General features: G+C 39.3%; 1 protein-coding gene across 6 annotated transcripts in view; it reads right to left on the reverse strand.

Annotated features, from left to right (window-relative positions):
- The window catches only part of KYNU (kynureninase), a 145,002-nt gene that overhangs the window by 113,774 nt on the left and 7,207 nt on the right, over positions 1-24,021 (reverse strand). For all 6 annotated transcript variants that reach the window (XR_006102404.1, XM_042454120.1, XM_042454141.1 and 3 more), the window contains exons 2-3: positions 21,319-21,510; positions 1,657-1,777 (exon numbers count right to left, since the gene is read on the reverse strand). Coding sequence is in view for 5 of the 6 variants with exons in the window: in XM_042454120.1 (XP_042310054.1) it covers positions 1,657-1,777; positions 21,319-21,502 (305 nt within the window). In the remaining variant the exon portion in view is untranslated. The remainder of the gene's footprint in view (positions 1-1,656; positions 1,778-21,318; positions 21,511-24,021) is intronic.

A 24,021-nucleotide genomic window follows, 5' to 3' on the forward strand; every position in this document is an offset into this window, starting at 1 on the left:
CCCTGCACATACTGAGGGCCCACTGTATATTGCTCCCACTGGAGGGATAAGAAGGAAGGCCCCTACCAATAGAATATACTACTCAGCAGTATATATAGGAAGAGATCTCAATCTTTTTAGATGTCTAAATGTTATCACTAGCATCTTGAATTTGAACCAGAGGCATATTGGCAGTCAGTACCATTCATTTAAAGTTGTGTCATGTAAAGTGCTCCTATCAACAATATAACTGGTGCATATTGAACTATTGTACTGCAGTCTCTCTTATCTTCCTTAAAGCAGCCCCACATAGAGCACATTGAAGTAGTTTAACCATGATATTACAAGCACGTTTGCAGGAAAGACAGCAAGAAAAAGGTGCAGCTACATTGTAGAAATAATTAAGTAGGACATCACTTTAACCACCACGGCTTCATCTTACAGAATTCTGAAATTTATAGTTTTATGAGGCACCAGCATTCTTTGGCAGAGAAGGTTAAAAACCTTTCAAACTACAAATCCCGAGTTTGCATAGGATGGCACTACAACACTTAAAGCTGTGTCAAACTGTATTATTTCTACAGTGGTGATGCAGCTGAAGTTATTATTTTTGCTTGAACTTTCATAGATATAAACCCACTTCTTTGGAGGCAGTACACATTATTCAAAAATACATTAAGAAATGTACAGCCATACCACCTTGAACACATTAACAAATAGAAAAAAGTATCCCCCTTATCTGTACTTCAAACTCTGAAATATCAAAATCCAAAATTGTCCATAAGTCTGGCTGAAATAGTGACACTTGCTTTATGATGGTTCAGTGTACACAAACTTTGGTGCGGTACACAGCACCAAGAAAAGGCGGCCGGGAGCCGCCTTGCATTGCTGTGCAACTGTACCGCAGCAACCAAATTGTGCGGTACCCCTGCGCAGAAAAAAAGGAGCGGTGCAACTGTGAGGGCATTGGACGTGGCGCAGCTGCAACATCATTGCTATGTGTGCCGTCTGTACAGCGCTGCGCAGCGGTGATGCCCTGGCCACGTGCTAGGGTTGCGGGGCATGCGGTCGCTCCATCCCTGGGTAACCCTAGCACATCACCAGGACATCACAAAGTGGAAGTCTGTACCGGACCTTTGTTTCATGCACAAAATTATTTTTTAAAAATATTATGTAATAAATTTATCTTCAGGCTATGTATAGAAGGTGTATACAAAGCATAAAAGAATTCCTATGTTTAGGCTTGGGTCCTATCTCCAAGACGTCTCATTATATATATGCAAATATTCCGAAATCCACTGCTGGTCCCAAACATTTTGGATAAGGGGGACTCAATCTGTATATACCTGCTCTTTCAGAAAGAGCAACTTCTACCAGCATAGATTGCTTATTTACTTCCTGGCCTGGAACCACCAATGCAAAAAGCCACCACCTTGTCAGGAATTAGTTTCATTTTACTGGCCCTCATCCAGCCCATTACAGAAACCAGGCATTTATTCAGCATCTTGACAGGCCCAAGTGACTCCAATGACAAGGCAAAGATGACTATCCTCAGAATACTGATGGTATCAAATCCCACATTTTAACAGAATGGAGACTTGTCTTCAACATAAAGCAATTGCTTTCTTGTCCTGAAAGAAACATATTCAGTTATTTATATCACTACTAACTACTCACGTTTTAGCCCACTTGTCAAGTTCTTCATCCAAGTAAGTTTTGATTTTCTTTGGCTGAAGACCAAGAGAATTACCCGCAAAGTAGATGCAGTTGTCATTCTCATCCACTAAAGCTGGATTGGCTGAAGGGGAAAATCCAAAAAGACCATTAAAAAAAGTACAGTAATTCCTTCCTATCAGACAAAATATTCTACATTGCAAATAACAGTCATTCATACCCGATGAACCCAAAACCTGAGTACCATCAGCTTATATTCCTGATATAGTCCTTCAGTACCTCTATGTGTGTGTATGTATGTGTGGTATTATAAATTTGGAGAATAAACATTTTGAGAATATTTTCCAGCCCAATAATCTTCTTTTTTCCAATTTATTAATGGGTTCAAGGTGGTATGGCTGTACATTTATTAATGTATTTTTGAATATTTTTTTTAAATCATGGAACATTTCAATTGTTAACATGAAAATGAGGAAAATGAGATACAATGTCTGTATTACAGGTGATTCAACTCTGCCTGAACTTAGGGCTTGTCTACACTGACAAAAAAAAATTCTGCTTCACACTGCAGTTTCCTGGTCTGCAGTAACCTTGCACTGAACTTGGTAATGTCACACACACCACACACATTGAGGTGAGATCAGCTTTTCCAGCCACAGATCCTCCACTGGCAAATTCATTTCAGTGCAAGAGGGCAGTCAACATTTCCATAATTTTGCATTATTTTCAACCATATGGCCATGTCTGCTTCACTTTTTTTCCTTTCAATAACAAATAGTTATTAATGTCTGCCTGACAACCTAAAGACCAATTTGCATAATCAGTTATGTAGTTTGTGCAATTTACAAAAATTTCAAACACAAAAATAGTATCTCTTTTGAAAAACAGAAAAGCAGAATGAGAATGAGACCAGTAAAAATTTACATCCTTATTTACACCCCCATCTGTACAAATCTTGCCAAGAAAACTCTGTAAATCAGAAATGTCTTGAAGATACACAACAACAGTTTAATGAACACATTGTTTAATAATGTAGTTACTTCTGTGCTTCCTATTTAGGAAATATAGGTATCCTAAAATTCACCATTGCATAGATTGTGATGGACTAAGATAGAAACTATACCAGTTATATGAGCAAGAACAAATTATATCCTTCCTCATTACCAAAGAAAGAATTCAGAAAAACACACACACAAGGATCCTACTTGTAGCATCAGATAATCTCTATTACTAAAATCAGCATTGCTTCTAAACTTTTCTTCAGTACACTAAGTATGCTAGGTGTGCTAGATGTTACACATCACATGGGAATGACACAATCCCTGGGGTAAAACAGAAAACTGCATGCACAGAAACAAGTTCCCTAAATCACAGGATACCTCGAATTCTAGCAGTTCTCTGCAATGCAAAATAAGATGGAGAACTAACAGTAATAATATGGACTATATAACCAGGAGTAAAATGTTCATTTAAGATTCTTTCAGGACACACCACATCTTTGATTGTCAGTTGCTTGTTAAAGGGTACTCTTGAGGTTTACCATTATAATGTCAAACTAGGAGCATAAGGAACTGAAATGCTGATGCACATACAAGCAAGTAAGATCAGTCTTTTTCTCGAAGGGACTGTAATTGTAAATACTAAACAGCAACAACAGCTAAGGAGGAAAGAAGGGGGGGAAAATAATGTCAAGATGAATTACCTTATAGTGTTTTTAAAGCCTCTAGAAATTTAATTAATATATATTTTATACCGTCTTTTTGATGGATAATACAAAGGATTAGTCCATTCCCTATTTTGGAAGTGAGTGTATTAAAGTTAAGTGTATCTTTCTACTTTTATCATGTTGCCATGATGAAATGTAGGCAGCCCAATATCCTTTGTACAGAGGAAGATATCTGTTGAAAGTGTTTTCCAGTCAATGGGGAAAATAGTAAGATACCATATCCATAAATCAAGAGAAGTGATTAGCGTTTTCCATCACCTTTACTTCTATATACTGCTGTGTTCTATTACAGGTCATAAGGGATAGTGTTCCATTTATGGAAAGAGCAAATTTTGCATCTATCAGCCATTGATAACTTGTGCCACAATGTGTAAAAGTGGACAGCTTGAGCACATGTATTAAAATTTACATAAAACACTTATTATACAAATAAGACATAATAATGAGTTTACATTTGTTGGAGGCAATTTCATTTTAAAGCTGTAGGAAAACAGATTAAATAGCTGCAAAGCTTTTTAGACTATGTTTGTGATGCTACTTTGAACTCTACCACTAATGCACTTACCAGAGGTAAGTGAGGACAAAGATAACTTCTTAATTAAAGCTTTAAAGGCTTTTTTTTAAAAAAAACCTTAAATCACAGCAGCAGTTTCAATCTAATCTATGTTGCTGAAGCTTTCCCTGTTTTTCATCAGCTTTTTAAAAAATGAGCAATAACAGAGGTGTAAATATTATTCACACTTCCAAATTGGTTCTCTTCACAAGCCTTTGTTATTCTGAAGGACAGTTTCTCTGAGACTGAAGAAAGGAAGTCTTTGGATCTTGGAAAAATACCATGATTCCTTAATTCTAATCAAGCATTAGAATAGGTCATAGAGATATTCTTACCTTTTCTTTCTATAGATACTGTAGACCTGCTGCCTCACCCTTGAAGGGGTAATATCCTACCATAACCCACTCAACCTACTTTTTGCTTCACAGATCAGACACTCTCAGAATCCCAGCCTTTTATAACAATCTGTTCCTCCAAGCCCATTATTTAACCTCCATGAAAATGCTCAGAAATTGAATTATCACAGAAATATGCCAACATATTGTACAACTTCAATAAATTGTTTTTATTTTCTAAAATTGAGTGCTGTGGGAGGACAGTTAATATTCTGAGATGAACTTAATTATCACTGTCCTCATAGCTCTGTCAGCTCCAATATTCTAAGCAGAACATGGCAGGATCAATGTAGAAAATAAATGGAATACACTCCCCCTGCAAATTACATGAAACTCAAGCAGTTTCATATGTACTCACATCAGAAGACCCACTCCTACTTTTATCTTGAATTAGGGGATTATATTTTTTAAACTAAATTTCAGTATGGGAGCCAGGCTGGTGTAGTGCTGTGAGTGAGTATGACTCTGTAATACTAAGATTTGACTTCTCTTGCATCCACAGAGACCCACTGGGTGTTCTTGGGAAAGTTACACTGTCTCAGCCTCAGAGGAAGGTAAAGGCAACCCCTTTCTGAACAAAGGACCTAGAAACTGTTGTACATTCACTGGTAACTTCACGACTTGATTTCTGTAATGCGCTCTACATGGGGCTACCCTTGTGCCTGGTCCGGAAACTTCTACTAGTGTAAAATTTGGCAGCCAGGCTTGTCGCCGGAAAAACTAGGAGTGACCGAATAACATCCATCCTAAAATCTCTTCACTGGCTGCCTATTAGTTTCTGGGCACAGTACAAGGTGTTGGTTATAACCTTTAAAGCCCTACATGGCTTGGGTCCAACCTATTTGAAGGGTCACCTGCTCCCATATAATCCGCCCCGCACCCTCAAGTCTTCTGGGAGGAATCTATTGCAGCCTTTAAAAACTAGACTAACTGCTACCTCCCAGGGTGCCTTCTCTGCAATTGCTCCCAAACTATGGAATGGTCTGCCAGGCGAGATCCATCAAATTGCCAGCTTAGACAGCTTTTAAAAAGCTGTCAAGACAGATCTCTTCTGGCAGGCCTTTCCTGAATAAAAGTGCCCGGCCACAGAATGACTGCCCTCCACATCATGTATCAGCCCACCGCTCTGTCCTCACTGGATCGTAAATAATCAAGAGGTGAGGCAGAATGGCAGACTTAGATGGGCTAAGGTTGATACCACTGCAATAGCAGGGAGCCTTAAACTAGAAGAGATAGATAACTGGGCTAATATAATTCAGTCATCTTCAGCAGAATGGCCATCTGTTACCAATGCATTTACTAACATATGTCAAACACTGAAGTGTCATCTGACAACCAACCTTGTGGGTAAAAGTCACCAGAAAGGTTTTTCTCCCTGGTTTGACATAGAATGCAGAGTAATGAAAAAGAAACTGATGTTAGCACTGAGGTCTGCACAGCGGAGTTCCTCTTGTGAGGTACAAGCTAAGATGCTGTCCCTCAGAAAGGAATACAAAAAACTAATAAAATCAAAGAAACAAAATTATGCCTCATCAATGTGGACAGGTTTAGAGTTAGCCGCTAAAAGTCACAACTCAGCTATATTTTGGCATTCTGTCTCAGGAATTCTAAAGGAAAGGAGATTCCCATATGATATCCCTATACCTGCTAAGGAATGGGAAAATTATTTCCAAGGGTTATTTGCTTTAAATAGCTCCATTGAAACCCAGCATTTAAGCGCTGATTCCCTAGCTATCGAATTCCTGCCTCCTTGGCCACCAGTCTCGGAAGAAGAGACTTTGTCTATTATTAATGGGCTGAAAAACAATAAAGCCCCAGGGGAGGACTTTTTACCGGCAGAATTATTTAAACAATTTAGTGAATGGTGGGTGCCTATTCTGACAGGTCTCTTCACACATATAAATAATACCTGCCAGGTTCCAATTGGCTGGAAATTGGCAATAGTGGTCCCCATTTATAAAAAGGGGAACAATAAAGACTCCTGTAATTACAGGCCTATCAGCTTAATAGACATCGTAGCCAAAATCTATTCTAGGCTCCTTTTGAATAAACTTGAAAGTTGGGTTAACGAAAAGGGCATCCTATCCGAAGAGCAAGCGGGATTTAGACAAAATCGATCCACCATAGATAATTGTTTTATTTTAAATCATATGATTGCCAAATACCTTAGCAAAGGAAAACATCTATACGCTGCCTTTATCGATCTGTCAGCTGCCTTTGATACTGTGAATAGAGAAATCCTCTGGAGTAAACTGATTGACCTTAAAATAGAACGGAGACTGCTGTTACTAATTAAAGCCCTGTACACTGGTACTTGTCTGAAAGTGAGACTTGGGTTAAATGGAGCCTTATCCAATAGAATTGACACATATAGAGGGGTACGACAAGGGTGCTTATTAGCCCCCTTGCTATTTAATTTGTATATAAACGATCTACCAGGACATTTGAAGGACTCAGCACTCCATATGCCTTGTGTTTTACATACTTCCTGTAACATCTTGCTCTATGCTGATGATATGATAATGTTATCATATTCACAAGTTGGTATACGAAGGCTGTTAAGAAAACTTAGCTGTTATTGCCAGAATAATTCTCTGACCATTAATAAATCTAAGTCAAACATAATGGTTTTTGGTAAAAGACAGCAGAGACACAGATGGCAATTAGAGGGTGAACCAATTGAACAAGTAAAGTCCTTTTCCTATCTTGGTGTAACATTCAATGAGAATGGATCCTGGTCATGCCATCACCATAAAAGCTCACTTAGAACAAAGGCACGTATGAATCTCATTCTTAAACTAAAAGTCAACAAGTACCCAGGCTCCCTAGCCCCAATAATTAATGTATACAAAGCTAAGGTTACACCTATGCTTTTATATGCAGCAGAAGTATGGGGTCTAAATTCCACCACAGTAGCAGAACTAGCCCAGTCTCAACATCTGAGAAGTATCCTAGGAGTAGATAAAAGGACCTCAGCAGCTGCTGTGAGAGCGGAATTAGAAATTTATTCTATCTGCTCTCAAGCTAAAAGCAGAGTGCTCAATTACTGGTGTAAAATTAATGAAATGGAGCCAAACAGGCTTCCTAGACTATGCTTATTAGAACAGTTGCACTCTCAATTGCAATCTACATGGTCCTGGCAACTGTTAAACTTTATAAAGAGCTGTGGCCTCCCTGTAGCTTGTACTATGAATGATCAAGCAAGAAAGGGTGCAAGACAGAGAATTTTGGACATTGCGGCTCAAGAAGACATAGCCACACTCAGTAGGGTAGGCAATTTAAAATGGTTGAGCCAATACAAACGGTCCTTTCAAATGCCATCTTATCTAAAAATACAGATCCCTAAACATCTCAGAGAGGCATTTACCCGAGCAAGATTCGACCAACTTGATACCATGGTAAGACATGGAAGATTCCAGGGTATCCCTTATAACGAACGAATTTGTATTTGTGGGGATCATGAAATTGAGGATCTAGCACACATTTTGTTTAGTTGTAATTTGTACCAAGCAGAAAGGGATCAATATCTTCATCCCTATATTAAACGAACAATATACTGGGAGACCCACATCAGAACATCATACTTTATGAGTGGACAAGATTCAAAAATCTCTATTGCTACAGCTCGGTTCCTTCATAAAGCATCGCTGTTGAGATCTAGATATGTTGGAATGATTGGTGTTAATTGTAAGGGGGATGAACAGATTTGATGTATGTCGACGGATATTTTATGTTACTTTTGCCTCCCATTTCAATTCCAATTTTAATTCTGTTTTATTCCCTATGGTAACTATCTTACATACTATTGTTTAATTGTTAACTATTTTATTTTATCTGTTTACTAGTATATCCTTTAGCACATATTGTATATCTTTTAGATATACATAAGCTGTAGACAAGTAGTGCATGTTCTGGTTCTGGTGCACGCTTAGGTTATGCATATGTATTTATATTGTATGGAGGTTTATTGCACCTAGTGCACTGTATTTACATTTTATATATAGCTGTGTGATACTACTTTTTATTATGTTACTAGTATTTTGAAACGGCCCTTGGGCTACTCAATAAATTGTATTGATTGATTGTGTTTTTAATAGATGTTTTAACTGTAATTTGTTTAATCCTGTTTTAAGGGGGGGGAATTTGGGACATAAATTTGTAAATGTGGATTTTAACATGTTGTAGCCGCTTTGATTGTCCTGTCACAGAAAAGCAGGATATATATAAAAGTTTTATTTATTTTATTTATTAAATCTTGCCAAGAAAACCTTGTGATAGGTTCACCTGAGAGTTGCCATAACTTGAAAATGTCTTGACACACAACCATATATAGGACTGGGCCAAGCAGCATACTATTGGCTTCCATTTACACTCTTCCATTACATTATTACCATTAAAAGGTCCAGGGGCAGTAGCATTAGGAGAAATCCCTTTAAAAAATATCTCCCAGTAACAATGCCTCTACCAAGTCAATAAATATTGCTGCTCAGTCATAATTATTACTTATTTATGGGGAGGGTGGGAAAAGGCACAGTGAAAATTTATGCACTGGCATTTGTACAAGATATAAGCAAATGGGGAAAGGCAGAATATGTGCTTTACCATTCACTTCTACACACATTAGGCGAATGTGCAAGGTAGAAAAATCTATTTCCACTTACAAAGCTGACTGAGGTAGCTGAGTGCATATTTATCTACTGAAATGATAAAAAGGGAGGTGACATGTTTGGATGGACAAATATTGTGATGACTGTGTTTTCAGAAAACAAGTCTATTGTGTTTTCCTGTCTTATTTTACTGTTGGATATATGGAATCCTTGCCACCCAAAACTGCAGAAGGAAGTGGCATGTGATAAGTCCTTTGGCAGTTTCCCCCTTGATTTATGTCATGACTATCTACTGCAAGCTGTCAGCAAAATTTTGATTTTGACAATGAGGCAAAGACATCACTGTAAGCTTCTTTTTCCATCCCCCATCCCTGTATAAATAATGCATTCTTTATGGGATGCACTCTATCCTGCTTTCAAGACAATACTGATGTACCGTATTTTATGTAAATATATAAAGAGCTTGGATTATCTCTTTCAGCTTCAGGACTAAGATATCTAGGATCCATTTTGTGCAGAGATAAATGCCAAGGAAGATCACTCATGCTAGTACACACCATGTAAATTATATTTACCCACATTGGTTTTTTAGGTTTGTTGCTGGCACTTATGACACCTTTTGTTTTTTTTAAAAAACCAACAACACACAACCATAATCAGATTCCGGATGTTTGATAATGGCCTGTTACAGACTGCCAAATTAAAGCTGCTTTGGGTCTCTTTGGAGGTATGCTGTTTAAATGATGCATGCATCCTAAGAATCCGGAAGCTGCACCAAAGCTGCACTCCAGTGCTTAGGAATGGAGTGTGGCTTTGGCGCGACCTCCGGACTCTTAGGACCCATGCATCATTTAAATAGCATACCTCCAAAGAGACCCAAAGCAGCTTTATTTTGGCAGTCTGTAACAGGCCAATGCTTTTTCTGAATGTTCAGTCTCTATACCCTTATTGAATGGTGGCATCAGAACCGAACAAAGTATTCCAGCAACAATGGGTAGAGTGGTAGAATTAATTTCAGATTTGGGGAAATGAATAGGCCCAAAAGACAGTTGGTACTTTTCACACAAAGTCTCATTACTGGCCTATGCTCATACTGGTTTACACATAGTTAAAATTCTCAGACCACATAGTTTGGGAAAAGATATAATGAGTCTCTAACCTCCTGCAAATCAGAATTTAACAGTACAGGTCTATATGGACTTAATAAAAGATCTGCCTTGCATTTTGCTGTAATTGGCATCACAAGCAAAATCCACTAAGTTCACTGAAAAGAGTTTTAGCTTCTATATGCATATATAAAGGATCAACAACAATTCTTTAAAGTTCTATAACTCTGGCCAAGAGATATTTCGTCGCATTATGTTTTAGCATTAGGTATAGAGAAAATGACCTATATTGTGTTATTGACTTCAGTTTTGACCAAAGATATTTCTGCATGTGTCCTTCTTACTTATAGCAGCACTGAAGCTTGCAGTTCAAAGAAATCTTTGGCTCCAGATCATATTACTACCTTTCACACAGAATACAAATAATATACATCTCTGTTACACAAAATGCTGTAGATCAAAATGTGAACTGTTGGCCTGGAGTTACCATGTGATTTTCCCAAAATATCTTGGTTTGGTCTTAAACTGGATTCAGAGAATTTCCAAAACAGTCCTGAAACAATCTGTCAATGCATCACCCGCTGTGTTCTCCATAACTCACAGTAGACTATGGAGAAGTTTTAAATTTATTCTTATTTATTTATTTATTTATTTTGCTAGTGTAGTATTGCTTATAAAATAGAGGAATAACAAGAGAATAAAAATGTTGTAACAATACATTTTTCCATATAGGTGTATCAAATATCTAGTTCTGATTTCTTTGAATTATTGATTAAACAACTCCTTGTAGACAGGTACATTAGGCATGAACAAGTTTGAGAAATATATTTTCCATGCAAGCAAACAGCATGATGCCACCAAAGCATGTAGATTAAATCAGTTTTGACTGGGGTATATACTGTGTGCTCAGACATGCCCATTGGAGACTTTTAACAAATCTGGTTTCATAAACTTTTAATTTCAGTTATAAAAGCTATCCTCTTCACTGAGGCTCTTCTAAACTAAAGGTACAACTTCCCTAGAACAAATGCATGTGCCTAAGACAGCCAGCTCTTGTATATTGTGTATCTTTGAAGGACCACTTTGACATGGGAAATTGGCATGCATGCATGCATGCATGCATAAATAAATAAATAAATGGCATTCTGGGATTTATCATCTCAGTCTTTTCCAATTGTCAAAAGAGACTGCACTGGTGAGCTAGGCTACCTGCTCCAGCTACCCAGCTTCTGCTACTCTTAAGGTTTGTGGACCCGTTGATAGAAAACAGGCAAAGAAACAAATTCTTTAACATCTGAAACACTGAGCCCTTTAGAAGCAACTGTGAAATGTATGTACATTTGTACAGTTGTTTCATGCCATCTTTAATTTGTAGGAACTGTGGAAGAGAAACAGTGATTGTTAAACTGATTTATAGAATAATTAATTCCATTAGGCATCTTTACTTGCCACATTTTACCTCTCATGGTAGTATGTAAAGTTGCAAAGTCACTCAAACCTTTTATGTTCCCAAACATGTTGATTAGTTACACAGAATATACAACTACAGCAAGGATGAAGGGAGGATCCTTTCACTATGATATATTCTGTTTTTCTTTATTAATCTGGGATTTACTTAGATGATACATGACTAGAAGCCCTAGACTTGTGTTTTGTTAAGTACCACAGTAAGCTAACATAAAGCCATTAAAGATGTCCAATCAATCAAACTGCCTTATTATCTAATTTCTGGTAGACTAACAAAACAAAACAAAATCTCACAGAAAGTATTGGTTTCTGTAAATGATGGTTCTATTTCAACCACATTAAAGATATTAGAATGATTTATTTAATTCTTAAAAACACATGCTTCAAAATAAAGGTCAGAACTTGACATCCTTAAACAAATTGGACAGCATCTTTAGTATCACTGACCTAGGTCCAGTTTTATTGATAGTGATGTACCAAAGTTGGGGCAGTGGATGCAGGCAACAAGAGGTAAGCATGGGAAGGAGGGTCTGTTGAAATTTGATTGAGAGTAAGATCATTTCTTGTTTCAGTGAGTGCAGAGAGGGAGAGAAGTAAAGGTGGAATGAAAAGCAAAAGATGTTGCTTCAGTATCCAATAAATGGGAGAGTAATGATATGAAATGCCAGGAAGAACAAGAGTGGACTGCCTCCATTTCATCAGACTGGAAAAATAAATTCTAGGGAGGTTGCAGGGAAAGACACTGTCAGAAAAAAAAGATGAGTGGTGGCAGGTTGATGTAGTGTCTTCTGTAAAACAGCCTGGGATGGTTCCTTTAGGTTCCAAATGATACTCAAAGAATCTGTCCCATTGGATTCAAATCCCCCTGCCAAACAGCTGGACCTGGGTCAAGATCACACTACACTGCTATAGCACTATTGTTCTACTTTAACTGCTATGGTTGCCTTCTGGGATTCATAGTTTAGTAAGGTCTAAGAGCTCTCTGGCTGAGAAGTATAAATGTCCCTAAACTCCCAATCCCAGGATCCATGGAGGGAGCCATATCAGTTAAAGTGAAATAATAGCACAATAACAGCGTAGTGTGATATTGTCCTTAGTAAGGTAATCTTGTCAGACCCACTATTGTCATATAAAAACATAATCAATTTCTAAGGAAGGGGGATGAGCACGTGGATGGTGCTGCCTTCTCATCTTTAAAATGATGAGAAAGATGAGACCTTTTTTCTGAGTTACTTGACACTATCCAGCCCACACCAATCCTAATGACAGGAGGAATAAGCCCTGTTGTGCTCAGTGGGGGGCTTACCTATTGGCATCTTCCATGTCAATGTGGTGATGAATCTGCTCTGGGTTTTAGATGAAACTTTAAACGAACTAATCAAAGTGCTCCAGTTACTTTGAAGATAGAGTTCAATCCTCTGGCTGTTGAAGCAAAAGCTTCCATGACCCAGTGATATGGAAGTCATGAACAAGGAATGAGGTTCAGTGGGCTGTTAGGCAAATGTAAGCAAAGTGCACTAAATCTAGGAAGAAGGGTACAGTTACTACTAGTCCAGAAGAGGCACCATTCCAGGCTCTGCTCTGACAAGAAAAGATGATAGTAGTAGACAGGTTCAGGAACCTTTTGTAATTCTTCCCCAAAGCTATGCCCCCTGCCCAGAAAACAAGCCATGAAAGCACCAGGTGGGATTCACTTTTGTTGTAACCCACTGGAAATAGTTCTGGGTTGAACACTTGTGGACTCTTCAGGATCTTAATTTGATGGGCCAAAGTGGATGGTGGGAGCACAAGAAGACAGCTGGGTAAAAAGAGAAGAGGTGGGAGGAGAGTAGCAATCTCTCCTCTAGAAAGGTCATGGGCATGGGGAATCTGACTAACTGACTAAGAAGGAATTCTCCCCTGTGCTTTCTGTCTTTAAGAGACAGACAGGAGAGGAGTGGGAAGTCAAGAGGCAACAGGCAAGCCTGTCAATGCTGCAACTCCAGCACAATGGGGCTTGACAGACTGCCCCGAAAAGGCAGGCTGGAGCCACCCATTTTTACTCCTGATGGAGGTTGCACGATGCAAATGGTGTGGCTTCCATCAGGACTAAAAAGAATAGGTTCTTTTTAGTCTCCGCGGTGGGGGCCATGAGTGTGCCCTTGGCACACCGTTGAGTGTCGATGGTACAAGTGCAGTGTTGCAACGTGTAGAGGCTGTGTCATGCATGCATCATCATGGCGGCCCCCATGTGGATGAGAGGCCACCATGATGGTGCCGCCGCCATGCACTAGGGCTCAGGACCATGTGGCTGCCCCACAATCCCGAGGTCTAAAATCGGTCCCAGACTGCCACTTTCTGGCAGCCTGTACCAAACCAATGACTTCCAAAAATCCATAAATTATTTGATGCAGCCAGTCCAGCACTGTCTCCACAGTTTGTCACTTTTCAGCCTGCAGAACCTCTGGCTCTGGGGAAAGGGGGGTGTTCTTAGAGTCATCTTCTCATCTCTTCTGTGTAAGGATTTGGGGCCTGTGATAATTCCTTGAGAGCAAAGCCCTGTGCGTGGCTATTATTCTCAGGGGATCCCTTTTAAAAAAAGAACTTTCCGCTGGCACCACCCAGTGAATGAATTCCTCCCCCCACATACACTGGGACTTGTGAGGGATAGAGAGAGATCTAGTTTCCTTTCTTGCTCACCCAGAGCAATCAGTAACCGAGTTAAGGCGCGTGTACAGGAGCAAAGAGATAGCAGATGCTTTTACAGAAAGAAGTTTATTTTAAAGAAATAGTGTAGAATAGGAAGGTATCACTCATGCCAGGCCTCCTTGCCTTGCAGGTCAGAAAACACAGTTACAAAGATATTCATTTCAGGCAAGCTATTAGATAAACATAACAAAAACCTAGACGTACTGACTAACACTGTTCCTAAGCTACTCACACAATGATGGGATTTGCAGTCCTTGTGGAGTTCTTGGAATCAGGGAGTTGGCTCCTTGCCAACTCTACCTGCATGCCAGAGCCAGTCCTCCGGCTTCTCAGAGGACAAAGCCTCTGGTTTCTCCAAACCAGCCAAGATGGAGAACAAAGGACACGTGGTCCTACAGGGGTTATTTAAGCCCCTTTCTGGAAACCTTTTGAAACTGCCGCTCTGGCACTGTTGATTGGCCAAGTGAGCCTTACGTCAGCTATGATGTAGCTGCTCATTAGCATGTGATGTCATCTCTCATTAGCATGTACCTCCTCCCAGATTAACCCTTTGTAGTTCAGGAGAAGTCCTCAGGTGACTGGGAAACCAGTCATCACAGGGCCCCACTGAGGTGACTTCAGAAAGAGACAGAATTTGTCAACCCTCCTCCAGTTCTCTCCCTGCATGAACTGAAGGCCTCAGCAAAGTAATGCTCCCATGAAATGCAAGCACAAAACCTAACTACAAATAATCAAGGCTAGCACATGCCTCCACTTGTGGTTGGGAAGGGTTGATCCCACTTCAGCCATCATTGCTGCTACCTCCATTGGTGGAAGATCCAAATGTGCAATTGACACTCACATCCCAGGCTAGGGTACTACATGTGTGAAAATGAATGCCTTTTTGACAGTGACAGCCTCCCATCCAAATGCCCCAGCAATGGCTACCTGGTGGCCTATTGTCATTTACATTTCTACCAGCCCTGGACTTCTCTTACACAACCTTCACTTGCTGTGTGGAGATGGAAGCAAAGAAGAAGACTGTTGTAGTTTCCACCTAGGGGGAGGAAAGGCTATAAAGTGATGGGAATATGGTGAGTAATAGAGCTAGGAAGCAATTCTGGAAGTGTAATGTCTCCTAGGTACCAGGGAGGTAAGTGAGAGGAGTTTTGTGATAAGAAAATGGGGGGGAGGGGTTTACAGGAAAGATGTGTATATGTCTGACTCTTTTATTAAGGCTGAAGCCCTTGATTGTGTTATTTTGGTCCCAACTGCATAAAACTGCAGATGAAATTCCTATTAAACATGCATAGTTACATCTTTACAAACAAGGTGATGAATGGCTTACTTTTTTGAAGTATTTTTTTAAAACACACACACACACACATATATAGTGCTAGCAGACACAGTTGTAAATGGACAGATAGCACTTGGCTTCTTAGTAAAACCCATTTCATTCAACAAAACAGAAAGAGCCTTCTCCACTCTTGACACCAATGTGCCACAAATGACTAACATACTCATGGACTAATATATTTTTCTCATGGGCTAGAATATTTTGTGGAGTTATTTGCAATGCTGCTATCAGGCGGGACCAAAGAACAATTGGGATAGTGGTGGTCATTTAAAGTTGTTCTTTCCACATGAATGCATGCAGTGCAGAGCAGTTTCTGTTTTAATTCTGAAATTACATTTTCCAAATTTCTTTAAAGACACCATGATTCATATCAGGACTCATGCACCCAAATAAAACACTTATTATTATTTTTTTATTTTTTTGTTTTAACATAACATCCAGCATGAAGTAGGGACTTGCAGGGCTTACTATACTGTAAGCTTTGGAGTGGTCATTTAAAAAAACTAAAACAAACAAACAAACAAACAAAAACATTACAGGTTGAATCTCTCTTATCCAAAATGTTTGGTACCAGATGTGATTTGAGTTTTGGGGGATTTGTTTGTTTGTTTTTGTTTTGTATTTTGGAATATTTGCATGTACATAATAAGATATCTTGGAGAAGGGACCCAAGCCTAAACATAAAATTAATTTATGTTTCACATACACCTTATAGCCTGAAGATAATTTTATACACAGTATTTTTAATATTTAATTTAATATTTAATTTCATTTAATATTTAATTTTGTGCATGAAACAAAATATGTGCACATAACCATCAGAAAGCAAAGCCACTCATGTGGACAATTTTATATTTTGGAATATTTTGGATTTTGGAATTCCAGATAAGGGAGACTCAACCTGGTGGTGCAGTGGTTAAATGCATGTACTGCAGTCACTCACCCACAAACCACAAGGTTGTGAGTTCAATACCAGCCAGAGGCTCAGGGTCAACTCAGCCTGGCATCCTCCGAGGTCACTAAAATGAGTACCCAACTTGTTGGGGACAACTGGCTTACATATTGTAAATTGCTTAGGGAGTGCACTGATAAGTGGTACAGAAATGTACTTGCTATTGTACTTGCTGTATCATCTTGCTGATGCTTCCATTTTTTTTTTTTAAAAAAAAAAATCTTTTTGACCCTTGTGGCTATAAAAGATCCAGTTCACTTTAAATCTTTATTTTTGTGGCTGTTTCCATTGGAGACACAATTTATTTCCCTAAACAATTTCTCTATAAAGCTCAGTCAATAGACAAAACATGCGATCACATAACAATTGCAGCAAACTGAAATCCACTTTTCAGCATAGATCCGGGGTGTAGCTATAGGGGAGGGGAGAAAATGAAGACATTACCCCCAAATCCTCCCCTCCCAATGAATCCTCCCCTCCCAAAGAAATCTTCTTCATTCCCCAAATGGCTAGTAGAGCAGAGAGCTGTTGTATTTGCTGTTTTCACATTTTCCTGGTAACTTTGACCTGGTACACACTGCCAGGAAGCAGTCTCCTGGCAACGATAGTAGGGCTCGGGAGTGCACACCAACCACATGGTCCCAAGCCCTATGATGTGCAGGCGGTGCCATTATTGAGCAACACCACCCACATGGCGGCGTATAGATGACATGTGGGCATCTGAGCATCTACACGTGTTTTAGAGGAAGTGGCATCATAGGGCTGTGTCGCAAGCCTTATGACGCCGCAAAAAATAAGCCACTCTAGGCGGCTTCTTTTTTGCTGCGCAGCATTGCCCTGTGGTTTGGTTGCTGCGGCAATGCTGTGCAGCAAAGAGGGGCAGTGTTTTGCTGCCTGTGTGTACTGGGCCTTCACCTAAACATCTCCTTTCTTTGGATGCCTAAACTGCACTTCTGAAAGCTCAACTGACGTTAATACAGGGCTAGAAATTTGAGACCGAATTCTTATTTTGGGTGACAGTGTACTCATTTCAACACTGTAATGATCATGGATGTTTACACAGGTATTTACACATGTTAACTGTAATGTATTTGAGGTCTGGATCCTCTCTGAACTCAGAAGCTAAGTAAAGTCAGTTCTGGTTAGTACTTGGATCAAAAAACACTAATGAGTATCAGGTGTTGTAGGCTATAATTCAGAGGAAGGCAATAGCAATACTACCTCTGAATATTCCTTGCCTAAGAAAATTTTATGGAATTCATAGGGTCACGATAAGTCAACAGGTTATTTGAAAGCCCATACACATACATACACTCCATGCAGCCAACAGCTCTAACTCTCACTATTTGTAGGATCAATGTCCCTGATTTATTATTTGGCAAAAATACACTAACTCTGTTCTAGAGAAGAGCCTGGGCCAGCAACTTCCTAATCAGAAAGACAGTATTCTGTCTCATCTTTAATTTCTGACAGGACATCACACTCTGTTATTCAAGATTGATTTGAGGTGTGTGTGTGGGTATGCATGTAGGGTGAGTCATAGACTAAACGTGAGATACATCTCTCTCTCTCTCTTATTACTGAATGTCGATCTAACAGAATTTATAAGGGCCTGAGAATCAGTAAAGCTGCTATCATTTTCATGGATAGCATGGATTTTAAAACAAAATGAGCAGCTACATGGGAATGTCTAATGTATTAATCATTTAGGGGATGCAACAGAAACTAAGAATAGTCAATATATGTCTTGATACAAAATTTAAAGAGCAATATATTCTTGGCAAAAAAATGGGGAGAAAATCAGGAAATAGGAAAGGATGCCAGTCAGAGCCTCTACAGACAGCCCAAAAGGCCGGCCTGTGGACAAAGTCATGGCAGAGCATCCACATGCTCGACACTGTGACCCGGCCCCCTTGATGCCATTTTGGCTCATGCCCATTTACATGGCATGTGCCATGATGGTGCCACTCTGGTGCTGCATCTACACGATGCAGCACCAAAATGGCATCATCATGCTGCACTGCGGTGGATATGGCACACTTTAGAGGGCGCAAGAGGGAGCGGTCTGTATAGGCCTCTCAGTTTCAGTGCAAAAATGGGAAATTACCAGACTGACTTGAAGTGAGAATGATGACACAGGTGGAAATAAATCAGATTGAGGACAAGCTGATTTTGCAACAAAAACAATTACAGTCACTCCTCCTAACTCGTGGATCTGCAATCCGTGCCCTACAGAGAAAAACACACACACATAGATTTTTTTTTAATTCTCTGATGAGAAGAGAAGGCAGGATGAGTAGCAGAAGGCAGGGAAGCGGGCCTCAGAGAAAGACTCTGAAGATTTTCATACCTGGCTGAATTTCTGATAAAATACCCCTGAAACGTCCCTCAAACGTTGAGGAAGCACATGTGTGTGGAAGCACTTCCTCAATCATCATGCCATTATTGCTTTGTTTAGTGTCCCTGAATCATCTCAAGGGGAGTGGATGATTTCCTATGAATGCAAAGAAATCTGCTCCCCTGGAACGATTCAGGGATGCTAAGAGGGAGCGACAATTGTATGACAATTGAGGAAGCACACTAGGCTTCCACACATGTTCTTCTTCTATGTCTGAGGGACGTTTCAGGGACATTTTATCAGTGATTCAGCCAGGTATGAAAATCTTCCCTCTCTCTGCCTCTGTATTAGACTTCTTTCTAACACTTCTAGTTGGGGCAAAACATGACCTCAGTGTTCTTTTATGGAAGGTTCAAAAATAATTATTTAATGGGGTGTAAAGCTTGTGCCTCTGTGCAAAAGGGCAGATGCAAAAGCCCCCTCTGGGCGCTGATAATGACTCTTCGATGCTCTGGGCTGTTGAAAACAATGGAGCTGCATATGTGAGTCAAAGCAAATTAAGTATAGACATTTGCCCTCTTTCAAATCCAGATAGGATTGCCCAATATCTCTGGAAGCTGCACCATACCTCCCAATGGGGTGAGTGAGTATACCAGTATGAGCTAGTTTGGCAGGCATCCAATCAGTGGAGGTAGACAAGACAGTTAAGCATTGATTGATCTCATTAATGAAACCTTTCCCTTGTCAGCAGGAGAGGGGTTAGAGCGAGATTCCAGTTGGCTTTGAAGGGATCCAGGCTCTCTTGTCCTACCAGTCCAGCATGCCTTCTTCCAGTGCATGCACATTCTGACAAGTAGCTTCCTGTCTCATGCATCAAAATCTAATATTCATATTTACTGAGCATAACTAATAACAGTACATAATATGAGCTCCAGGTGGGACGTGCATACCAAGAGTCTTTAAAAAGATTCAAATCATTCCATTACCCTGCCAACATCAATTGCAACTATCAGAATTTTGCTCCTTAATAATAATAATAATAATAATAATAATCTCATTGTTAAGAGATTTTTCTGATCCAGGAAAAGATAGAAAGAAATGTTCTCACTGAATTAAAACTACTGCAGTCATACAGTTTCCAGCGCTACCTCCATTTTTCAGACCAAAATAGTTCCCATATAATATATTAGTCATCACAAGCATAAAGATGTAAAGGGTGGATTTCTAGAAATGATGCTTGCCTAATTATGAAATCAAAGCACAGTAGAATGTGTATAAAGATGCATATATGGAAACTTTCAACAGAAAATTAAAAATATGGCCCTCCAATTAGGAAATTGGAGACATGGCATGTGACATTGGATGTTGTGTTTGCATTTACATTTCCAACAACTACCTATTTCCAAATTAGATAGGCTGACCAAATCATTAATCAGGAATATTCAAAAGATCTTTCAAAGCCAGAATCGAAACAAGATCTTCCAGATGTTCTTTACATGCAAGCTAGTGAATAATTCTTAAATATCACTACTAGAATGCTGATTGGAAAATAATTCATAAATACAGGACAGAAACAATTATTTTAAAATGGTATTTAGTACCAGATTGACCCTGGTGTTCAAGAACAGACACCTGTAAAACTTTTATTCACACAAATATTAATAGCTTTGCAAATGAAGTTCAACAACCAGGCCCAGTGGTGGGTTTTTTGGGGGGAGGGGGGGTAATTATAAGTTTGTATATAAAATAACACAATTTTTTCATGTAACATAGTGCATATTTCTTCAATAGAGAATATTCCATCTTAGAAGATGGATGACCTTTTCTCCTACAGGTTGAAGGGGTATTGTAAAATGGTGAATGCTACAATTATTATTGAAAGGATAGCTGTCCAATTAGGGGCAGTTTTTTTTTTACTTGATCTAACTATTTTTATCAGTTCATTTGACAGACAATCAACTAAATGCTTTGCCCCTAATAATCATATATAGGTATTTAGATTGCATAACCAGAAAACCCACAGTCCATTTGTTCACATACAACATCTACACATTCTAAATGGAGCGTATGCAGGAGGCCTTCCTAGGAGATTCCATCCCTCTTTAATAAAAATGATAATGCAAAACTTTTATGCATGCCCCAAGTGGCAGCTTCTTTGGGCAATAAGTACTTGGGAGGCAAGGCGGCTCAAATCCATTAAGAAGAAACACTCCTGTCTATAATTTTCAATCAGTCACCATATTGTTCAAAAAGGGTGAGTGACAGCATAAGCACCACATGAGTGCTGTATTGTATTCTTCCATTTCATTCAGGATGAGAATGAGAACATAAAGACTTCAGCTTAAGATACTGATTTAGCAATGTAGGAGACATGCTGTGTTCGGAGATGCACTTACAAGTGCCCCATTTATCCTTTAAGTGGCGATGATTCCCACAGATTTATGATAAACGCATATAAGAAAATGCAAAGTCCCCTTGTTATAATTGCAGTTCTTACTTGGTGGCAGATCCTTTACTTTGGGAATATGGAAACATTCACGGAGGTATTTTAGCTCATCTTCTCCATCTAAGTGCAGTGCAACTTTCTTATCCAAGGGACTGCATGCTAGCTGTGAGGCAATGGTTTCTATAATGGTTACTGGTGAGCCATGAGAAGACAGATCCATTTTCAAGTTATTCATTTCTTACCCTGAAAACAGAAAAGGAGAAAAATTTCAGTTTAGATTCCATGCCATGCAGACTGGATAACATCTGATGTGAAGATTATAGTTATGTCTGCTGAGCTATAGACTGCAAGTGAAATGTTTGGGACAGTAAGCAAAAAGTTAGAAGTTCTCAATTCTAGCATTTTTTCAGGCAGCATACTGCTTTAGCCCCGAAGCCACTCATTTTAAACACCATGCTTTTCCTACAAAGCTTTATCAGCAACTTTTGTGTTTTTCCACTGATCCAACAGCAGTAACAAATTCCATAGTGTCATTCACACTTGCAGATTCAAAAAGCTGCAGGCAACATTATTGTTTCTACAATCTGTGCTCCTGAAAATAGCAGGTGCATCAACACATTTAAACTTGTGTTTTGAAGCTTGAGCAATCTTTAGGCTCCTTAGCTACTTGATTCAGAGAAGCTATCTAAGAAATATGGAAGTTTTTTTAAATGGAAGGTTTAACGGGAAATGTGAAGACTCAGGCACAGTCCAGAATTAAAGTTCCATTGTAGGAATCTGGGTAACCCAGAGACAGCTTTTTCCTCTCAACACATTAGAATATAATAACTAAACAGTGGTTTCCCCAAAGTCCTCAGTGACATAAATAAGTCCTCCTGAACCATATTGAGGTCCAAGTCTGCACCTGCAATTAACATATATAATGCAAATATACATTTGCATCACTTGAAGACACACTTTAATGTACAAGTGTGTTCTTATTGAGGCATGAAGCCTACTTTGCGATGCCTACTGAAAGCTGAAAACAAGATCACATCTTCCAAAATGTTCCAATAGTATTGTATTTTTAAAATGTAACTTTTCAAAGTTTTTACATTTATCATCTCCTTTGGCCAGATCACGTGCCTTACCATTTCCTGATTCCAATCTTTACCCTAATTTACCTGGAATTATAGCTGAAGAAATGCATAAACTCAGCAATCTGAGATTTCAAAAGGTTCACTGATTGTGCCTTCAGCATATTTAATCTCATGTCATGCACCAGTACCAAAAATGTAGCAAAGTTAAGATGGTAAGGCAACATAATTATCTGTTATATATTTCAATGTATAGACTGTATCCATAGCCAATGTGGTATCATGGATTGATTGCTGGTAGGGATGTAAAGAATATTCTCCAAAATTCGAAAATTAGGAGAAAAATGCCAAATTCGACAATTTCTATAACATGTTAGAGAGGAGAAATTCTGAGTAGTTCTCGATCAATGAGTAAGAATCTTGATGGTTAGTCATTTCGAAATGAGGGGGAGAGAAGATTCCTTCATCTGACTCTCGATAGCCACTATTTGCATATTTTGTGTAAGAAAAGCTACCATTCATCCTGGAGGCTATTTCCTTTGTTAGGGTGATTTGCTCCAACTTTGCTTAATCACAGCAGCTTTGCTTTGAAAAACAAAAGAGAACAAAAGGTGAGGCTTCTGCCCTTTATGCCATGCTCTGACATCACATTCTCACAGAACGAAGAACTTGAAATCTCAAAACTTAGTAGAAAGGTCTTGGCCACGTTTTTGGATTAAGACAGGTATTTTGATGATAAAAAAATGACTAATCACTTTGATGAATACCGTTACATCACATGATCTGGAGATTACCTTGCAGTGGAGACATTGATTTGGGTCTCCAAGGCCAGGAAATTCAAGTACACACACACACACAACACCACAATGCAAAATAAATGTAGGTTTGCCTTAGCATCACCTTGAGAGAGCTGGAGAGAGAGGTTTGTCCTGTCCTGCCTCTGAGGCTGAGAGAATGTGCCAATTATTATTATTATGATTGCATGACCTCTTAGCATCACCATGGGAGAAGTGCCGAGAGAGAGGCAGGGAAATGTCTAAAAATGTAAGCTGCTCTGATAGCACTGCAGACTGCTGGGAACTGCAGTCTAATAAGCCAGCAGGATCCTCAATTAGGAACCGAGTAGGGTGTGATGGCAAGAATTCTGCCAGAATAAAACCTACCATGAGGAATACTAGAGTTGGATTGAAGCTGAGAGGATGTGACTTGCCCAAGGTCAGCCAGTGAATTTCTATGGTGAACTGGGGGATCCCAGCTCAGCCATGTAAATCCACAGGGTGACATTGGGTAAGTTTTGTCATGGGATGCCCCTGAAGCTGAGAGTGTGACCCTCACAGATGAGAAGGGGAGGGGTCGGGTGCCAAGTGGCAATGCTCTTCTGCCAAGCAGGAATCCTCAATTAGGAACAGAGTAGGGTGTGATGGCAAGAATTCTGCCATGAATAAAACCTACCATGAAGGAATACCTAGGAGTTGGAGTTGAAGCTGAGAGGATGTGACTTGCCCAAGGTCAGCCAGTGAATTTCTATGGTGAACTGGGAGGATCCCAGCTCAGCCATGTAAATCCACAGGGTGACATTGGGTAAGTCACACTCTCTCATTCCTGGAAATTCTGCACTCTCCTTGCCAATAATAATAATAATAATAATAATAATAATAATAATAATAATAATAATAAT

This window comes from Sceloporus undulatus, chromosome 1, assembly GCF_019175285.1.
Source record: "Sceloporus undulatus isolate JIND9_A2432 ecotype Alabama chromosome 1, SceUnd_v1.1, whole genome shotgun sequence".
NCBI lineage: Eukaryota > Metazoa > Chordata > Lepidosauria > Squamata > Phrynosomatidae > Sceloporus > Sceloporus undulatus.